Here is an 18657-nt window from a genome sequence, read left to right as displayed (position 1 = left end):
GATATGTTCTATTATTGTCTTTATTTTATAATTGAGGAAACTGAGTCATGCTGCTACTAGATGTCTGAGGGAGGATTTGACCTCCATCCAATTTTCCTAGCTCTATGCCCCACACTCAATACATTGTGTCAACTAAGTACTTTTCCTATTCCAGTTGAATGGGAAAATTACTGAATTTATTTCCAATACACTACTTTTTAATCTAGTCACATAAAATCTCTCCATAATGTTGTTCCATTGTCTTTTATCCCAATTAATTATTTTTAAATGCTGCTATTTCTTCTATAATGTAACTGCTCTATAATTCTATTTTTATTTTTAAAATTTCTTTTTTTCCAAGACAGTATTTCTTTTATAAATATCAATGATAAATCTAAACATTAACAGAGACTGAGTTGCTTTTTTATAAATGAATATCAAAAATGTTTGAGAAGGATCCCAGAGTGGTCCTATTGACTGGTCCTTTATACCACAAAGATCATAATTTACTGATTTTAATAATATAATTTGAATATGTAAAGGGACAGTGAATTGAGAGCTTACTTGAGAACTAAAAATGCCTTTATTCAAGTCCCACTTCTGACACATACTGACTCTGTGACTCAAGGCAAATCATTTAAACTTTCTATTTTCTAGGCAACACTCCAAGACTATGTTAATGGCGAAAGGGTCAGTTTCTATTGGCAAAGAATTTCTTCATCCGAGGAGTTCCCCAACCCGATGAAATTACAAGTCTTACTCCTATAATATGAATATGATATGCTTTATGCTATGCATTACAAGAACCATGCATAAAAAGAGAGATTTTTTATTATGTGAAGGAATTCCCTGCACTAAATAAGGCATAATAAGACTACAGTTTTATTATGATGATCATTTTAAAATGGAGATGATCCTAGGTTCTTGAAGATGGTGTCATCAGAAAGGCTCTAACAGAGTCTTTCCTGATAGAAAGGGTGAAGACTTAGTAAAGGATTATATGTTATGGTCTGAACACCATAAGAGAAGGTAATTTATGTATCAGGTAGGAGATTGGAGTAGATGGCCTTTGAGACTCCTTCTAATCTATGATTTTAGAGATCAAGTGATTTTCCCAGGGTCACACCAATAATAAGTGGTGGAACCAAGATCACCCATATCCTCATCCACTTCTTTTTTCCCCCTGTTTCTTTATTTTATATTGACAATGCTTGAGGAAGGGATGCAATAAGAAGCAAAAGTTTCTTCCTTTATGTGCCAATATATACTCTTCTGAATCTTCTTCCCCTTCTACTATCAACTGGATGATATTTTTTAATTTTAGGAATTTCCCTTATCTCTTCCATTACCCCTGGGTTCCCCCTCCCCTAAGCCCACTTAGGATCTGGGAACATAGCATCAATATAGAACATCAATAGAGAATATTTTAGGTTTAGTTCTTCCCTTTCCACCCTCCAGATCTACATTCATACCCCTCTTCCTACTTCAACAACAAATACTAAATTCTCCTCAGCATAATCACACAAGTTTCCCAGCTACAGAGAGAATGATTTTGTATCCTTTGCAAAACAGAGACTGCAAATCCTCAACTATTTTGAAATTAAAATTAAATAGCTGATCAAAACCAGGAAACCCATCTGGAGGTGAATAACATTTTGTGAACAACCCTAGCTATTTGTCAGAAAGATGAGAAAGGGTGAAATTGGAAACCAGACTGCCCTTTTGTCCCTCTGCTTCTCAGGAGCTTTCAAGTTCTTCAGCTAAAAAAACACAGTTAAGTATTTCAGGGTTTTTGGTAGATAAAGGTGGGATATTAGAGAATAAAATTCAAATAGTAGAATTATACAGATGTGGAGTCAAAAGGTTTTATTATGTTTTTTCTTTTTTATCATTTTTGTCAGCTTAGGATATTTAATAAACCATCAATGGCATTGGGGTCACTCCAGAGAATTTAGTGAAATGTATAACTGTGTGTGTTTTGGGAGCCTGAAATGAATAGGAATGTATCATCTGATTGAAATTCAGATTTTCAGGAGAGTTTTAACAGCACCCCCAAAACCTCTGGGATAAAGAAAAAGATCATTAACTATCTATCTCTTGAAAACATGGACCATTATTTTTTGATGGCTTTATGCATTTAGTTTTCAGAGCTACTGGTTTGATTAGCTTATCTGAAACTTTTGTGTCAAAGCTACCTCTAAAAAACAAAACCAACTAGAACCCTGATTATTCACGGTAGTTATGTATTTAGTTACAAGAAAGGATTTTGAGAGACTTATGAATATTGTTATCTATTTAATTGTCAGGATGTTATTAATATAACCCCTCTCTATTTTTAAAAAATGATGTTTGTTAATTCATGATGAAAAATAATGCTCGAAACTCATTCCAGTCACTTGGATAGAAAAGGTAACAAAAACTTCCCAACACTTAAGCATATGGAATTTAACATGGGTTCTCCAAATCTTTAATTAAATGGAGACACTTATCATCAGTAAGGCAGAAAAGTGCTGTATTGGGAGTCAGAGGACTAAGCTTCAGGTTCTAGCTTCACATCTTACAACCTGTGTGACTTTGGGCAAATCATTCAACTTTTTCTGGGCTTAGTCTCCTCATCTGTATGATGAAGGGATGAGACTAGACCACCTCTAAAGTCCCTTCCAGCTCCTAAGTCTTGAAGCTATAAAACACTTTTCTGAAAAGATATGACATTGTAGAAGCTAAGCCTTTTAAGGGGGGAGGTCTTCCTCTTGTCCAAAGCAAAATCAATTTAATGTTGATTTTTGGTTACTTAATACTGTGCTAGGCATTTTGTGAAATACATTGAAATATATATGTATGTGTATATACATGTATGTTTATGCATATATGTATATATACACATGTATGTAAGTATAATTTCTACCTTCAAGGAGCTTATGCTCCTTATCTGAGGAGAGAGGAGTAGCACACTCAAAATCTTTAGAGAAGAAATATGACCAAAAGATTGAGATGGTACAAGGTTCTAAAGCTTGCTCAAAAGGGCAAGGATGGGAAAAATCCTGATAATTTACCTAATTGTTCAATAAAATAAGGAGTTTCAGTTAAATATAGTATCTAGCGGAAAGTTAATCATAATTTTTTTTTATTTTAAGCTTCATTTTTAGACTGTTTCTTAAACCTAGATTCTATTTTCCTGCTTTAACGATTGAAGTGTGTTTAACATCATTTCATGACTTGATCCCTCAAAAAATTCTGGCAAAATTTTGGTGATTATTCTAAAGATAACTAAAGCCTATAGTGCCATAACTGGAGGAAGTACAGGACAATGGACTAAATGTCTGAGCACAGAAACATTGGGGCAAAATGAAAAAGCATACTCAACTTTCAATCAAAAGACCCAAGTTCAAATTTTGAACAATAGTAAGTGACCTTGAGCAAATTATTTTCCTCATCTATAAATGAGGGATTGGATTAGATAACCATGGAAATCCTTTCAAGTTTTCAATCCTATAACTATTCACATGTTTATATCATTTAAGGGCATACAGAGTTCTTTCCTCACAACCTGGTACAGCAGGTCACATAGGAATCATTATCCCTTTTTTTTTACATGTACCAATCAATGAATCAACAAGCATTTATTAAGCACCTACTTTGTACCTGTGCTGAGTCTCGGGGACATAAAGACAAAATAAGAAGCAATTCCTTTTCTAACAAATCTTAAATTTTATTAGGAGAGCTATTTTATACATACAAACATACATATATATATATATATTAAATTCAATTTTTTTTTAGTTATGTCCAACTCTTCTTAACCCCATTTGGGGTTTTCTTAGCAAAGATATTGGGGGTTGGTCATTTCCTTCTCCAGATCATTTTACAGATGAGGAAACTGAGGCAAACAGGGGTAGGTGATTTGCCCAGGGTCATACTAGTAAGTGACTATGTGAGGCTGGTTGAATTCAGGTCCATCTAATTTCAGAGTTGGTATTCTATCTACTGTGCCCCCTAAATCTTCACACTTAAACACACATACATATATATATGTGTGTATATATATATGTACATAGATAGATCCATATTTATGTACTATGCATATATATACATATATGTGTGTGTTTAACACACTGTTTAATACAGGGTACATATAAATCAAATAAATTCAAGACAATTTATGATCCAACACTCAGGGAGGTTCTCTGAGTTCCAAAGAAGCTAAATGACTCTCTCCAGGGTGTGAAGCCAGATGTCCTGACTCCAAGTCTAGAACTATGCTGTCAATGGCACTATTTTTCTCATGCCTTTTAGTACTAAAAATAGAACGAGGAAAATGATTAAATGAAGCTCCTGATTAATTGAAATTTGCTCTATTTCTTGACTTTTTGCTGTCTTGACAGACTCAGGAATGGGAATGGAACCTTTTGATCAGGTTTGGTTGTCCCCGAACACACTGCCACGGGTTGGTTTCATTTCTGTTTGTGCTAAATATGCTCGTTATTTTTAAAATCATAGTGTAGACTTAACGATTTAAGAAACTGAAGAGTTTGACTCTACTGGAAATAAAATTAACAAGTACACAGCACTTTTTGGCTTAGCAAAATTCTTCACATAAATGATCAGATTTGAGTTTTGTTACTCTCTGTGTGGATAAAATACTGGGTTTGGAGTCAGGAAGATAAGTTCAAACTCAGTTTCAGATTTATTAGCTGTGTGATGCTGGACAAATCACTTAATCTCTATTTGCCTTAATCTTCTAGAGAGGGAAATAGAAAACTACTCCAGGATTTTTGTCAAGAAAATCCTATGGACAGTATGGTCCATGAGGTCATGAAGAGTTGGATGTTACTGAATGACTTAAAAAAATGTTATATATAGCTGTAAATATACATATATATATATATGTAGAGAGAGAGAGATATGCATATATATATATATATGAATAATCAAATTTAGCAAGATAAGCATAATAGCCTATAGCTGAACAAAGGTTTTTCCAAATCAGGCCCCTCAAGGCTTAAACACTACCACGTTTATAACCAGTAGTAAATTTTCAGCATTGTAAAACTGAATGAGTTGTTAGGGTTTTCCCTTCTTTATTTTGTATACCTTAATTACTGGAGAAGGAGTACATTAAAACTGAGATCTTGGGTTAATTAATTGGTCCTGGACTATAGAATTTTATAGACCACAAGAACTGAAGTAATGGTAGTGTAGGTACAATTGACTAAACATGGCTTATAAACGTTACTGAAATTCCCGTAATTAGCCCCACTGCAGCTATTGAGCCCTGGGATTTTATAGCAGACATAAATTATGAAGGTTAAAAGGAAGAAAAATTTTGAGTTGACATAGTGGCATTTGCACAGAGCTATAATTTGAGTTAATGTGTTTTCCTGTGACTATTAATGAACCTTTTCTAGTTTTAAATTTTACTTTCCTATTTACTTTCTCTACATTGTTTTCAAGGTAATAGACTGGCTAGCAGGTGTGAGGTGTTAAACGCAAGTAATAAATATCTTATGAAAATATGTCATAAAAGTCACGTCTGAAGTACTTATCCACAAGAGGAGGGGGTGAGGAGACATGTTGGATCCCACTCTTCAAAGTCATTTTTCTACCTTTGAGTAGACTGAAAAGGAAAGTTATGGGTATATTTAAATGGTGTTCCCTGTCATTGAATCTTGACACATTCTAACCTACCTGTTAAAGTGCAAGTTATAAATAGCTGCTCTCTCAAAGGTGTTCATTATACCTCATTGGGCTCTTGTTATAGAAAATGCAAATGTAATTTAAAAAGTGCCCGTTCTGAGTATGAGCGATTACTTGCTCCCTTCAATACGCATTTCATTGTCAGCATATCTGCTTGGTTACAAGCCTGTTTTCCTTTCGAGCAGAGGTGGTTTGAGCTTCTCTCTGTCTGCCTAAGTGTATAATGGAAAATGTTTCACTTTCCCAGGGAAGCAAGCAGCTGTTGAACAACTATCCTGTCTACATCACTAGTAAACAATGGGATGAGGCTGTAAATTCTTCCAAGAAAGATGGGAGGCGGCTCCTTCGATACCTCATCAGATTTGTTTTTACAACCGATGAGCTTAAGTACTCATGCGGCCTTGGAAAAAGGAAAAGGTCAGTGCAGTCAGGAGAGACAGGTCCTGAAAGACGTCCTCTGGATCCAGTTAAAGTAACATGTCTCAGAGGTACTGCATCCTTTCGCTCAGTGTCCGCCATACGTGATCCCATTTCACCGCATTGGCTGGGGCTCAATAGAAGTGTTCGGCTTTCCTGTATTTTGATTTCCCTGAGATCTCACAAGCTTTGTGTGGCCCATCGATTCCTTATCCAAAACTTCCTGGAGAACATTTTATTGGCTTTGGCAGCAGTGCTCTGATTTAATGGTGCATTGACATTACATAGCACTGTGATGTACATGCTAAATCCAGATTCAATTTCAACCAGAGGTCTTCTTTGACCAAAGTGGGACAGCTGGGAGAGCATAGAATACTAGGGGAAATGTATGGAGGAGGACTAGAGGGGGAAATACGTGGAAGAATAAGGGAAGAAATAAATTTTCTCATCATTGTTTATATAATTTTGGCTAGATGATTTCCAATTCTCTTTTCCAAATCTCTGCTCTTCCCTATATCCCATTTTCCAGCCCTTCAAAAACTATTTAGCCCACATTTACATAATCTGTTTATAGTGTTAGCTAAATATCAATTGACATTTATTCTGGCCCAAAATGCATTAAACTTGGTTAGGTCTTTCCTATGCTATTAAAAAAAAAAAACACCTTAATAGAAAATCTGTTGGTCTGGTATTTTAATCAGTATTAGCAGTCAATGTGGACCACTTTAAAGTTGAGTAGATCTGTTGTGCCAATAAGATTAGTGTGAAGGGAGGGAGAATTGACAGGAAAAAAATATTGATTCAGCATGTGGATGGTCTGAGAAAAGCTCTGTCACTAACTGTGTGACTTTAAGAAAGTCACCTGAATACTCTGAGTTTCCTGCAACCTATATTATGGTATACAGATGTTACAAAACAACCAAGCAGAAAGAAAAAATGAATAATGAGTTCGAGAAGCAGATCCAAAGCTGTCAGATAGTAATATAATGATGAAGAGACTTCAACTAGCCAGACATCTAGACATCTGAGAGGTTCCTCCCCATATGTATGTTTCTGTCCTCTCTGTCTCTCTTAATTCTCCCTCTTTTTCCTTTTTTCCTTGTCTCTTGTCACTTTTCTATCTCTGCCCCTGCCTGTTTCTGTTTCTGTCTCTGTGTCTGACTTTTGCTGTATCTCCGTATCTGTTTCTGTGTCTCTCTCTTTCTCTCTCTCTGTCTGTCTCTGTCACTTTCTCTCTCTCCCCCACCTTTGCCAGTAACAGTACATATGATAAATTATAGCCTTGCCTTGATCATAATTTAATACTTTAAAACATAGAGGAAGTACCAGGAAAATTTACTATTCTGGACCTAATTCTGATCAATAATTAAAAACTGATTGCTAAAGTAGAAATTCTAGGAATCTCAAGAAAATCTGACCGTGCAATTTTAGTGTTTGTGATAGAAAAGGAGGGGAAAGCCTGTTGTTATCTGACTTATATGCTAGATTGGGGATAAGCAGATTTCAGAAAGGCCAGAGAAAAGTAAGAGTTCCATGGTTTAAAATTCTTCACAGAAAACTTACTTTCAAATGTGACGGAATACTCTTAGAAACAAAATTCTGAGGGTGTTCACATAAATTATTCCAGCATATGTGATAAATAAGAGCTATCTAAAAGAAACTGATGTGGCTACATAAGGAACTGATCTACCAACTTTTTAAGGAGAAATCTTTTAAAGATCTTTAATCTTTAAAATCTTTAAAAGATTTTAAAAATACATATATGGAAGATGTATTCTATTATAGAATTACATTCTATTATAGATGATAGAGAGACATACAAAAGGCTTTTTGATGAATATAAAGGACAAAGGGTCTTAGCTATGTTGAGAGTAAGAAGTTAGAAGGATGCAGGGAAATGTACTAATGGAACATGAGATGATAGATAAAAGAAAACAAGCAGACATTTTCAATTTTTGTTTTTCTTGTATTTTCTCCTGCTAATGAGAATGTTCTTGAGATTGGAAACAAAAATGGTTAACAGGAAATTGAAACTCAAAGTAAATGAAGCCATGGCAAGAAAACATCCCAGTTATATTTCAATGCACCAGAGCCAAAGGAACTATAAATCAGGAAAGTGCTAGAGGGAGTATGGGATGCTGGAAAGGATGCAGGATGTGGAGCCCTCGAAAGACCAGATTTAAATCCTCTCCTGGCATCTACTATCTGTGTAACTTTGGACAAGTTGCTTAAGGGATAACTATGCCTTTAGTACCTATCCCTAACACACACACACACACACACACACACACACACACACACACACGAGTTATTGCAAAGATCACAAGAGAGAATATCTGTAAGGTACTTTGTTACCTTTAAAGCGACATATGTATCAACTATTTTTGCGTGTGATAGTGAGCTTTGGAAAATTACAGAGAATCAACGATGTGCCATAAGACATGAGGCAGGCAAATGTTCCCATTTAAAAGAGAAAGAGTGGGGCAGAGTCTTTAAACTATAGGATAATATGCTTAAATTTGCTCCCTGGCAAAATTCTAGAATACATTATTAAAGAAATGGTTCATAGGGACTCCAAAAGGAAAGTCAGAAAATTCTGTCAAGAAACAAGTAACTCACTTCCTTATTTTTTAAAATCAAGGTTAATAGTCTATTAGATCAAAAGAATGTCACAAAGTTTTCTTAGCTTCCAACAAGCTATTAGACAAATTCATTCATGCTAGCTTTATGGATAAAATGAAGAAGATGATACTAGTTAGCTGGATTTAGAACTGAATGAAGCACTGGACCCAAAGAACAGTAAGCGTTTTAATAGCATGAATTGAGTTTGGCTTTTCTTTGGGTGGGGAGGGGAACTTGGGTAATGCCTTTCCTTGTATCCCTAACCTTTAGTATAGTGTCTAGCACATAGTAGGTATTTAATAAAAGGTCGACTTGGAGAAATGTCCTTAGTGAAGTGCCTCAGAGATCTCTCCATTCAATATTTTTATCAATGACTTAGTTGAAGGCTTGTTTATCATATCGATGGATAATATGAAACCGAGACTGGCTAGCAGAGGAAGGATCCAAAGATTTCAGTAAGGGGCCCAATCTAACAAGAGGGAATTTAATGGGGTAAGTGTCAAGTCCTAACCTTGGGTTCAAAAGACTAATTGGACAAATACAGAATGGGGGAGATGTGACTGACTCGACAATAGCATAAAAAAGATCTCGGAGACTTATTTAGCACATTGGCATCTCAATACGCTTCAACAGGATGACATAACAATCCAAAAATCGAATGGCATCACGGATTGCCAAATTTTCTTGGACAAAGGAGATGATGTTCCTATTAAGCTGTGACCTACTCAGACATTATCTGGAGCATAATATTCTGGGTGTGACCTTTTAGAAAGCATGTTGACAATCTAGCATTTATCTGAAAGCTATTGAGTAGACTGGAAACTAGACAGGGATCACAGGAAGAATTAAGAATGTTTGCTCTAGAGAGCAGAAGTCTGGGTGGGAGGCAGTTTTGAGATGTTTGCAAAGATATTAAGTGGAAGAGAATGTTTGTCTTGTTTTACAGGGCCCCAGAAGGCAGAAAAGAGTGTTGAGTGGATGAAAGTCGCAGAAGTTGATTCAGTTCAATAGAAGGAAAAACGGTCATTAGGCTGTCCAAAAGTATCACAAGCTTCCTTAGGAAGTATACAGGGAAAGAACATTGACTCTGGAATCAGAGGGTGTGGATTCGCATCCCACTTCTGATACTTAGTACTTAAGTAATGTTGGGCAAAACTCTTAACCTTCTGGGCCTTCAGTTTCCTCATCTGTAAAAAGCTGAACTATAAGTGGCCTCTGAGATCCCTTCTACCTCTGCCTCTGTGAGCCAAGATCCTAAAATCTCATACTGGAGTTTTAACAAAGACTGGATGACCCTTGTCAGATATACCCAAGAGGTTCTGACTTTGGTATAGACTCTTCTAGGTGACCTCTGAGACTATAGTTCTATTAAAAAGCAGCAGAAATTATAAAGTCTAGTCCAAAAGTTACTTTATTTTGATTGACTATGGGAAAAAGCCAAAATCAGCAATAAAAACTTAATAACAACGGTCCTGCTCAACAGAGACTACCATGTGGAGGTGGTAATGTTTTAATATTTATCAAGATATTAACCTCATTAGTCACTCCCTGAGACCCAAAAAGCCCTCGTCATTTGTCCAGTTACCAGTGTTGTCTGGGTGAAATAGCAGTAGTAAGGTACTGAAATCCTCTCCTCTAGGGACAAAATGAAAATACTTATTACTAAGGATGACCTGATAGTTTTTAGACTAACTGCAGAAACAGTATTTCTTTTACAGCCTCTAATACTAAATACTTCATACTTGCCCCTATTCTTCAACTCCCAAGATGTTGGAGCCATTCATATAGACTAGGTCCTCAAGCTTTTAAATAGGGGGCCAGTTCACTGTCCCTTAGACTGTTGGAGGGCCAGACTATAGTAAAAAACAAAAATTTTGTTTTGTGGGCCTTTAAATAAAGAAACTTCATAGCCCGGGATGAGGGGGATAATTGTCCTCAGCTGCCGCATCTGGCCCACGGCCATAGTTTGAGGACCCCTGAATAGAGTGTCCGACTAAGAATTTTGGTACATGTTGCATAAAGCACTTCTTCAAATAGTAGAGCGTGTAGAACTTAAGAAACTCACTATTTGGTTTGTAAAGAAGGAAAAATCTATTGGCTAAATCCCATCATGTAAATAGCAAATATTAAAATTCTTTCATTTGAATACACAAAGGAAAGTTGCCTTCTAGTTTCTCCCACTAAAAGAAAGTTTATGTGGTATTGATAGAAAACACCAGTACTTAATTGAGACCTTTACCATGACTGATCATAGAACTAATAAGTCTAATTGGCTCTCTAACCAAAATCCACTTTCATCAATGGTCCCAGGTTGATTTCTTTTCCTTCTCCTTCATTTTAAGCTGGAGTACAAAAATACACAAGTGGTGTGTACTAGTCCTGGAGTAAGAAGTAATAGGAAAGGAAATAATGTTTCCTTGTGTTCAGGCAGTTGATTAGATCTTTAGGTGTTTGCCACGAATGATAAAATGGAAGGGCTTTTCTGTGTCACCCAATCTATGATGATGTACATGAGATTCATCTATTTTATAAGAATTTAGAAGAAATGATAACTCGTTTCTTTGAAACTGGTGAATCAATGTGGGTGAAATTCATGCCTCTGTAGTTCAGAAAGTTAATATGTCAGAGGAAAGGTTCAGTCCTTGGTCTTTGAATTGATAGAACTATCATGGGGCTGATGTGTCAAGTCTTGAATGATTGTCTCCTGAGGTCTTTGAACCCTTGAGAAAAAAGGGAGAGATCTTTTATTTCCTGAGTGGGACTAAGAGTTCCTAATATGGAAGCGATTTCTAAGAAAAGAATTCTAGTTTTAGCTCTTAATAGAGCACTTGCTCAGGATGCTAGGAAAGGACTTTTTGCTTTCTTACAATGAATACTATTAGCCCCAAGTTCAATGCAACCAGCTTATTCTATCAGAGCTCTGAAAGTCATAATGGCTGTTTCTACAGTTGGAAAGCATTGTGAATGTGGGAAAGGAAAGCTCTTGCTCCAATCCTCTAACACTTTCCTTACTGAATTTTTTTTAAAGTGTCTATGCTCATTTAAGATTGGGAAAAGTTAGACAGAGAGTGTAAGTCTCTATAAGTCTGAGAGAAGAAGAAAAAAAGAAAGAGGTAAGGAAGTTGTTAGAGAATCTTTGGTAGAAAAAAGAAAAAAGGTTTTTTTTTTCTTTTCCATATAGATAGGTGGTATGTATGTATGCATGTATGTATGTATGCATACACATACATACATATGTGACAGAGGGGGGGAGGGAGGAAAAGAGAGGGGGAAAGAAGAAGAGAAAGGGAGAGAGGGAAAAAGAGAGAGAGACAGACAGAGAAAGAAAGAAAGAGAGAAAGAGAGGGAGAGAGGAAAAGCGGAAGAGAGAGACAGAGAGAGGGAGAGAAAAAAGGGAGGGAAAGAGGAAGAGAAAGAGAGAAAAGGGAGGAAGGGAGGGAGGGAAGCAGAGTGCCTATGGTGTGAAGGGCACTGTGCTACGTACAGACTAGTAAAATATCAGAGGCTGCTAGGTGATTTGATAGCTAGAGGACTCACTCCTAGATCAGGAAGTCCTGAGTTCAAATCTAACTTCAAACTTATTTACTATGTGACTTTGGGCAAGTCACCTAACCTATATCGGCCTCAGTTTCCTCATCTGTAAAATGGGAATATGGAGCCAATCATAGTACCACACCCAGGGTTATTTTGGGAATAAAATGAGATATTTGTAAAGTGCTTTGCAAACCTTAAAGCATTATATAAATTCTGTTTCTTTGATAAGAGGAAAACAATATGATAGAGTTCTTATTCTCTTATTTTTCTATTTTTATCCCCAAACTTTTTTTAGAAGAATGCCTTGCACACAGTAAATGCTTAATAAATGCTTCTTTCCACATTGAAGAAGCTTATAAGCTAAAGAAGGAGATAAAACATACATAAATTCTTTGAGAACATCTACCTGTGAGCATATTAAAACAATTGTGGCCCTTGAATCCAAACTGATCTTTCCTGTGTCCTTTCATCCACCTCATTAGCTCACAGGTAATCACACTATTTTAGATAAGCAAAGATTTTTTTTAAAATAATAGCTTTTTATTTTCAAAATATATGCAAAATTGTTTTCAACATTCACCCTTGCAAAATCTTCTGTTCCAGATTTTTCTCCCTCCTCTCCCTCTTCTAGACAGCAAGTAATGCAATATATGTTAAACACATACAACCCCTCCATACATATTTCCATATTTAAAATATTTTTTTAAAGACTGTGCCTCCTTATTTTGCTCAGGCTGGAAGAGCTGGACCCACTCTTGGTCCTATTCTCATTAGCACGGGAATGCTGACTTGCTATGTATCGGTCCTGAGTCAGCTTACTTCTGCTGAGAATATGGCAATCCTACTCTCTTCAGGGCCGACTATGTTAATGCCCAACTCAGAGCTTTTCCTTATAGTTTTAGCCCACTGCAGCTCAGAGCTCCCGAATACAAGACATCCATCAGCTTCAGTGGAGAGAAAGGGGCACCCCCCAAGGCATTCACCAGCCTCAGTAGCAGGAGGCACCCAGCACACAGAAAATTTTCATGCAAACAAAGTCAAAATAAATGTCAAGTCAGCCTTGAATAGGGAAAGAAAGGGATAATCCATATGGGGAAGGACAAAGGGCAGTCCCATCCAAAAGAGGTAGGATTTGGGATAGGAGTAGAGACAGCAAGGGATTAATTCCTCTGATCTTTTGTAGATTATCTGGGACAGAAAAAAGTCTAGATTGATGATTAAACCTAGGGATGGCTGCCTCCATGCTTTCCTTCTGTTCCGAAACCCAGCTGCCATTGCTGGCAAATTCTATGCGTGCTCCTTCAGGATGCCCCAGGAAATTTAGAAATGTTCAAGTGAGAATGAAAAAGGTTGGGCACACTTGGGGCATGGACCTAGAACTTAAGAACAAAAGTACATAAACAACCAAAGAGAAAAAGATAGATCAATTATGGTCCTGCAAATTTACAGTCCAACCAAATGTCCTTTTCCATTGTATCATTAATTATTCCTCTGCTTTGTGACTAGTAAGAAAATTATTTTTTATATTGGACATAATATCTGAATCTGAGCAGTTTAAAAATATAGGATTCCATAACATTAAAAGCCAATAAAAATACTTCTTTACATATCAACTAGTTATTATGGAGTAGGGAGGAGCTAACATTAAATATTCAAATATTTCGAGCACCTACTGGGTACTTGATAGAAATCTGAGATAAAAACCTGTTTCCCTGCCCTCGTGGAGGGTCCAATCTAGTAAGGAGGAGAAGGTACACACTTAGAGGAGATAATGCAATATTACTCTCCATAAGTTCATTAGAGAGATTCAAAGCAAAAGTGCTAAAATAACAGCTCTTGTTATTTCTACAGCTTTTCAAAATTTACAAAAGGCTTTCCTTACAATAATTCCTGTGAAGACAATGGTGTTCACGTTATTAACCCGTGTCCTTTGCCCACGTTTAAAGCTGGGACTTCCCATGGTAAACTTAATGGATTGTTATGAAATGTAAGCACAAGCCCCATCTAAGCCTTTATTCTTCTCCTCTTGCAGGGGGTATGACTTCCCACACTCTTAGTAACTCTAAGGGAAGTCATAGTGAGGAACTAAAGACTGTTCCTTCAAGCTCCAGCCAGCTCCATTTCTCCAAAGGGTATATTCCATTATTGGGCTGGTGTAAAGCAGTGGTTCTCAAGCTTTTCTTCTCAGTATTCCTTCATACCATTAAAAATCATTGAGGATCTGTCCAAAAAGTTCTTATGTGAGTTACATTTATAGATATTTACCATATTAGAAATAAAAACTAAATATGTATATATATAATATGAATTTGCAGACTCTTTGAAAGCAGAAATGCCCAGGATTCTCTGGACCACATTTTGAGAACTACTGATGTAGAGGAAGACTTGAGGTTCTCAGAATTCTCAAAAGCACCTGAAGAAATTGGTACACTTATACAAAAGCACCAGGTCCCTTTCTTTTGCAAAATACACTATCATTCTTATGATTTTCAGCAGACTTGGGGGACCACTTTGTGAAGCTTTAAAGGAGAATAGTAGGGAACACACTGCAATTTTACCCATTCTAGACAAAAAGGACAAGGGGGGGGAAATGGGCTTTTAATTAGTTGAGATCTCATGATACAACATCTTAAATAATAATAGAGGAAGCAGCTAAGAGGAAGATGCCATGGAAAAAACACCATCCCTGGGGTCAGGAAGATCTGAGTTCAAATCTGGTCTCAGACACTTGACACTTACTAGCAAGTCACTTAACCCCAATTACTTTATCCTTCCCCCAAAAAAAGACAATAGAGTAGGTGGTTTTTAATGTTGTTTTAAATGAATGTTTGGACATCACCAAAGCAGTCCCTGAAAATCTCAGAGGGGCAGGGTTTATGAAAGGAAATACCGGACCATTCTAAGTCCAACTAATGGTATATGGAAGCAGAATGAGAGCTCCAAGGTCCACAAAAATGGTGCATTTTCAGGTGCATTTAATGTCCATATTAGCAAGATCCACTAATTCTCCACCATCTGTCAGCTATTCATGTCAGTCTGGTCTACAGGGGGAAAGTGTGAAAATGTTGCTTTTTCTGTCCTATTAGATATAAATCCCACCCAAAAAGCCCTTTCATTGCTTGGATTCTGCAATTTGTTTATTTCATTGTTGGCAAAGGGCAATGACCCCTGCAGAATTTTTTATTTGGGTAGCCCCAAAACTTCTCCATAGATCAATGTTTCAGCTTCCCTCCTTTAGCTTATGCAAGTAAATATTATTATCTTTAAAGATATACTATACAGAAAGGATCTAAAGCAAAATTGGACTAGTTGAATGGATGGCTCTTGAGGATGAACACCAAGATTGGCAAGAGGAAACAAAGAGCTAATGGGTTAAAATAAGAACTTCCCTGTGATTAATTCCCTGTGAAAATAAGAATCCCCCTGATTATATTTTATGTAGGAAGAAACCTCTGAGACCAATTAGTTCAACACTTTCATTTTAAAGAGTTTTTAAGGGGGTTAAGAAACTTTCTCAAATCCCCCATGGTTATCGGGGACAAAAGCGGGATTCAAATCCAGATTGATTCTCTGATTCCAAACTGAGTGTTTTTTCCATTGTATCATTAATTATTCCTGTGCTTTGTGACTGTTAAAAGAACTGTTTTTTTTTTGATATTAGACATAATATCTGAGTCTGGGCAATTAAAAATATAGGATTCCATAACTCCAAGAGCCAATAAAAATACCTCTTTACATGTCAATTAGTTATTATGGAGTTAAATGGAATGGGGAGAACAGAAACCTCAATTCTTAAAACAAAACAAGACCCAGACCAAAAGAAAAAAATCCCATAGTCAATAGTATTCAATTGTGGAGGAGCTAGCATTAAAAGAATTGAAGATGGATAGTAATATTTGCCTTGCTTTAAAATATAAAGTATATTGATGATAACCCATCTTTACTTAGAAATGTTTTAAAAAGTCTTCTCAATATGGTTTAAGATCAAGATAGTTGATTTAAAATATAAAGTACACTTATGATAACACATTTTTACTTAGAAATGTTTTTAAAAGTCTTCTCAATCTGGTATAAGATTAAGATAGTTGCTAAGGAATTATGTTCATGACCCAACTCATTAGGAAAGCCTAGGGTATATAAAAAGCATAACACAGTTAAAGAGGCACTATGACATCATCCATAGAGAGTTGACATAGAGGAGTCAGGAAGACACTATTCAAATCTTTCCTGTTATGTATACTGGCTGTGTAATGATGGACAAAACCCCAAACAATTCTCTTAGACCATAAATAACAGATGAATATGAGTTACCAATGTACTGGTGGAGGGAGTTTGTTAGATTAATGAAATAGCAGGTGTGGACCAAAAGAAAAAAAAAAACTAACCACAAAAAAAGTCATTCTGTATTTTCAATTGGGCATCTTAAGAGAGATCTCTGGGTTCTTTAAGATTATGCTTGAACAAGCTTCTACAGATCCTACCGAACTTGAAAGGCTTTAGGTCTGTTCTTAGTAGGGGACTCTGTACTGTCCAAGGAACTAGCCTAGCTAAGTACAAAGACAGTGATCATCAGCAGGTTGATTGTGATTACAAAAAGGATTTTAAAAAATGAAAAAATTTAAAATAAATTTGCCCCCTCCAGACTTGCTAATTGTATGGGATGGCAAAAGAAGTTTGATATCAGAGCCAATCCACTTTTTAAAATATTAAGTAATACAAATATATGTATATAGAATATAGTTCAAAATCTAATTATAATCTATAGTTCAGCAATTTGAGTCTTATAAGCAGTTATCTCCACTTCTTGAGACTTTAGTCCTTGTCTATTGCAATTTACAGATTTTTAGCTAGTCAAAGAATATTCTTCTAACATGATTATGCTTCTAGATTACTAAAATGATGAAAATTGCCAAAATGAGAATGGAAACAGAATATGGATTTGGAAATCTACTCCTCTTCTAGTTTTAAACCTACATTATCCATCATACAAATGTATTTCTTTTTCTTCAAAACTTCCCTTAAGCTTTCTTAGTAGAGGAGGGAAGAGGTGGCAGTGGGAGGGAGGGCCGAAGGGCTTTTTCCAGAGCTCACTTAGATGGTTGAATTTGTATTTTGCATGTGGACAGACAGATCCAGGAATAAACAAAGGCCTCACAAATGGCATCATCACGGCATTTCATTGAGTTTCTCATAAAGCTTTTTCCATAAAGCCTCCACTTCCATAGTCACGGGACTGCTCTTTTTCTAGTTTGCTAGGAGCAGACCCGTTTTCTTCTGCAAAGACCAGCTTCTTGTCGTGTGATTATTTGTTTCTTTGTCTTGTTTTGTTTTTATTAATGTCTGCTTTCTCGCAGAGTTCATTAGGATGCATTGCACTTCCAACCCGGATTGGTGGATGCCGTCAGAGGAGCAAATAAATAAAGTATTCAGTGATGCGGTTGGCCATGCCCGACAAGGACGAGCTGTGGGGACTTTCCTACATAATGGCAGCTCGTATTATGAAGGGATTGAGCATCAGCTTTCACAGGATGAAGTCCTCAATAAAGGTTCCCAGGATGCAGCTGGAGATTGATGGAAATCAGAAGAAATCTATTCCACTGTAGCAGCCAGCCAACTAAAGAATACTGATTGTGAGATGAACTGTTAATATCAATTAGGAGTCCAAAGCATTTCATATTCAGTCATACTTTTGACACCCTACCTTTTCACCCTCTTATCCTAGTGCGCAAGTCCCAGATAGAAATCCATTTCGGGGTCAGCTTGGGAAGATGTTATGCTTACCACAGACTTTTTAGAGTCATTAATGGAAAACTGCAATTGGTTTCGAATGCTTTATATCTAGACTGTCAGGTGGGGAATATAAGTGGACCTGCAAAAAATCTTTATGATGAAATCATTAAACGCTGCCATTAAAGTTGGCTATTGATCTCAAAGTAAATGTTGCTCAGTATTCTTTCCATAGGAGAGGGTGGAGATTTTCATAGTTGTTTTAAGGTAAGTGATATTGGAATGAGCAGGAGATATATAAATTAATGCATTGCTTTAATGTCAATAAATCCCTTTTTTTCCTTATAGATTATTGAACTCCTAATCTATGGCAACTCAGACAAGGCATACGTGGCTTTAGTAGGCTATTCCTATACTAGCAAAGTGCAATATTTTTTTAAAAGAACATCAATTCTAAAATACAGAGAAAGTAGAATCGGCTCTATAGGCATGGGTTATTTGCAGTCAGTTCACACTCAGTCATTCTTACTGATACTCCATCATGTTGACATAGAAGGTACTATGTCATCTCTGGAGTTTACAAAAACTGTAATACATTTCATCCACTCAGCAGAGAATCATTCAAAAGCCATCTTTCAAATGTCTGAAATTACAGATTCACAGAACCACCATTTCAGACACCTT

The 18657-nt window shown here is 36.4% G+C and overlaps 1 protein-coding gene across 1 annotated transcript in view; it reads left to right on the top strand.

Annotated features, from left to right (window-relative positions):
* The window catches only part of BEND4 (BEN domain containing 4), a 45022-nt gene extending 26838 nt beyond the window's left edge, over positions 1 to 18184 (top strand). Inside the window, exons 4-5 of the mRNA XM_051965070.1 lie at positions 5921 to 6161; positions 17601 to 18184. Coding sequence (XP_051821030.1) covers positions 5921 to 6161; positions 17601 to 17818 — 459 coding nt within the window. The 3' untranslated portion in view covers positions 17819 to 18184. The remainder of the gene's footprint in view (positions 1 to 5920; positions 6162 to 17600) is intronic.
* The last annotated feature ends 473 nt before the right edge of the window (positions 18185 to 18657 follow it).

This window comes from Antechinus flavipes, chromosome 6 (genome assembly GCF_016432865.1).
Source record: "Antechinus flavipes isolate AdamAnt ecotype Samford, QLD, Australia chromosome 6, AdamAnt_v2, whole genome shotgun sequence".
NCBI classification, from domain to species: Eukaryota; Metazoa; Chordata; class Mammalia; order Dasyuromorphia; family Dasyuridae; genus Antechinus; species Antechinus flavipes.
Note: the sequence above shows the minus strand (reverse complement) of the source record. Positions and strands in the feature narration are given on the sequence as shown.